Here is a 1821-nt window from a genome sequence, read left to right on the forward strand (position 1 = left end):
CATCGTGCACGACGACTTCTCAGGCCGTTCCAGAGGCGGAAGCAGTCTCTGAGACTGAGCGACCAGCTTCTGAAGCTGCGCCAGAAGGTTCAATAGCTACGGTAGCATTGACAGACGCTGTTTCGGTGGGCACAGAGCCCTATCCAGTTACGAAGGACTCTTCTACGAGGGGGAAGAAGAAGCGGGTGCTACGAACAGCACTTGCGTCAGCTCACAGCGCCGCGCTGGAGGAAGAGGAGGAGGCTTCTCGAGCCCAAATGTCCACCACACAGTCCAATGTCACTAAAGTGGGGGAATTAAAGGATTCTTCCATTTGTCGCACTGCAACAACAGATTTGACACATTATGACACCAACTATGTGTCTAGCGACACAAACACTGATAGTGACAGCAATTGTGAGATGTACTGGCGCATTTACGGCAAGAATTACGATCGATCCAAATTGACTGTCACGGCAAATTACGCATCAACCAAGAAAAAGTGGCAGGTTGCTCGGATTAATGATAGGCGTGGTGATTCGGTCCTTGAATACAAGTATCAAGTGCTGTGGGTTAACCCTCTCGTCAAGAGACGACGGTACTATCAGCGGACATGGGAACCTCGTGCCCAGCTGCTCGCTGATGACTTCTGGAAAGAGATTGAGCTGGTGGACAGGTGAAAAACTTCCGAAGTCAAGACCTTCGCGAAATCCTGGCCAACCGATGGGTATGGCAAGAATGCTATCGGTGCGGACTCTGCATTTTCAACGCATTGAGACGTGCAGCAGAATTAGTCGGCCGTCCTGATATCGTGACGAAAAAGGACATTGACGACTTTGTGGAGCATCAGATGACTTCTCGTGGAAAGTTGTTCTCGTCTTCTTGCGTCGTCTACGTGATGCTGGTCGTGACTCATTTACAGAGCCATTGCTTTGGACAATTTCGCGGTTCCTGGTCGGCATGGTGTCCGTGTGCTCAGCGAGATCAAGATCGAGAATGGTGTTTACGTCGCTGCAGCTTACAACCATCAAAGCGTCGGGCATGCTTTCGTTCTCACAGTCCACGACAACAACCGGCTTTTCTACGATTTGGAAGAAGGTAAGCCTGTCGAGTTAGTGGAGGATTGGATTGATTTCTATGCATTTGTTCGTTCGTTCATTGTCTGCAAGCAGAATTAAGTGATAGGAGCCAGTAGGATTTCCGCGGGTTTGCCCAACTGATAATGAACTTTACCAGCAAATTGATTGTTATGCATGGATTATTATGTATAAACTCGTGTGTCTAAATAATTCGGCACTTGACCAGGGAAACCTCAACGAGGGAAAACCTTGTGCAAACAAACAAAAATAAAACCCAGTGGGAAAAAAATCCAAAAAGAACGCAGGATAAAGACACGCTTCATGCAGTTGTATTATTAGTGTATTTCTATACTGAGTGGCCGGATCCTACTTTCAGGGAGTTCATCCTGAGCTTCGCCCTTAGTTCTCCGAACTGGTGCTTGTCTAAAGCTTTAGTAAAGATGTCAGCTATCATCTCTTTCGTATTGCAGTAGGTGACGTTGAATTCATGCCGCTCTACTTTTTCTTGCACGAAACAGTATCGTACGCGTATATGTTTTGATCGTCCGTGAAGTTCGGGGTTGTAGCAGATTTTGATGCAGCTCTGATTATCTTCGTATATAGCGTTAGCCTGCGTTGCAGCAAAGCCAAGTTCTTAGAGGAGAAGTTTAAGGAATATCATCTCTTGCATGCAGTGACACAGGGCGATATATTCTGCCTCTGTTGTAGAGAGAACTACAGTATAATGCTTTCGCGAAAGCCATGAGATAGGACTGCCTGTTAG

At 47.0% G+C, this 1821-nt stretch overlaps 2 protein-coding genes across 2 annotated transcripts; both read left to right on the top strand.

Moving 5' to 3' along the window:
* Positions 1 to 257: 257 nt before the first annotated feature.
* PPTG_20441 (hypothetical protein) lies at positions 258 to 659 on the top strand (the record flags this gene model as incomplete). The annotated part of the gene is made up of 1 exon (XM_008919244.1): positions 258 to 659. One exon carries the CDS (start codon positions 258 to 260, stop codon positions 657 to 659), a length of 402 nt encoding a protein of 133 aa, XP_008917492.1.
* A 242-nt stretch (positions 660 to 901) lies between these two features.
* Positions 902 to 1157, top strand: PPTG_20442 (hypothetical protein; the record flags this gene model as incomplete). Its single annotated transcript, XM_008919245.1, has 1 exon — positions 902 to 1157. A coding segment is annotated over one exon (256 nt), but the record flags the coding sequence as incomplete, so codon positions are not given.
* Between the last annotated feature and the right edge of the window lie 664 nt (positions 1158 to 1821).

Source organism: Phytophthora parasitica, assembly GCF_000247585.1.
Source record: "Phytophthora parasitica INRA-310 unplaced genomic scaffold supercont2.610, whole genome shotgun sequence".
NCBI classification, from domain to species: Eukaryota; Oomycota; class Peronosporomycetes; order Peronosporales; family Peronosporaceae; genus Phytophthora; species Phytophthora nicotianae.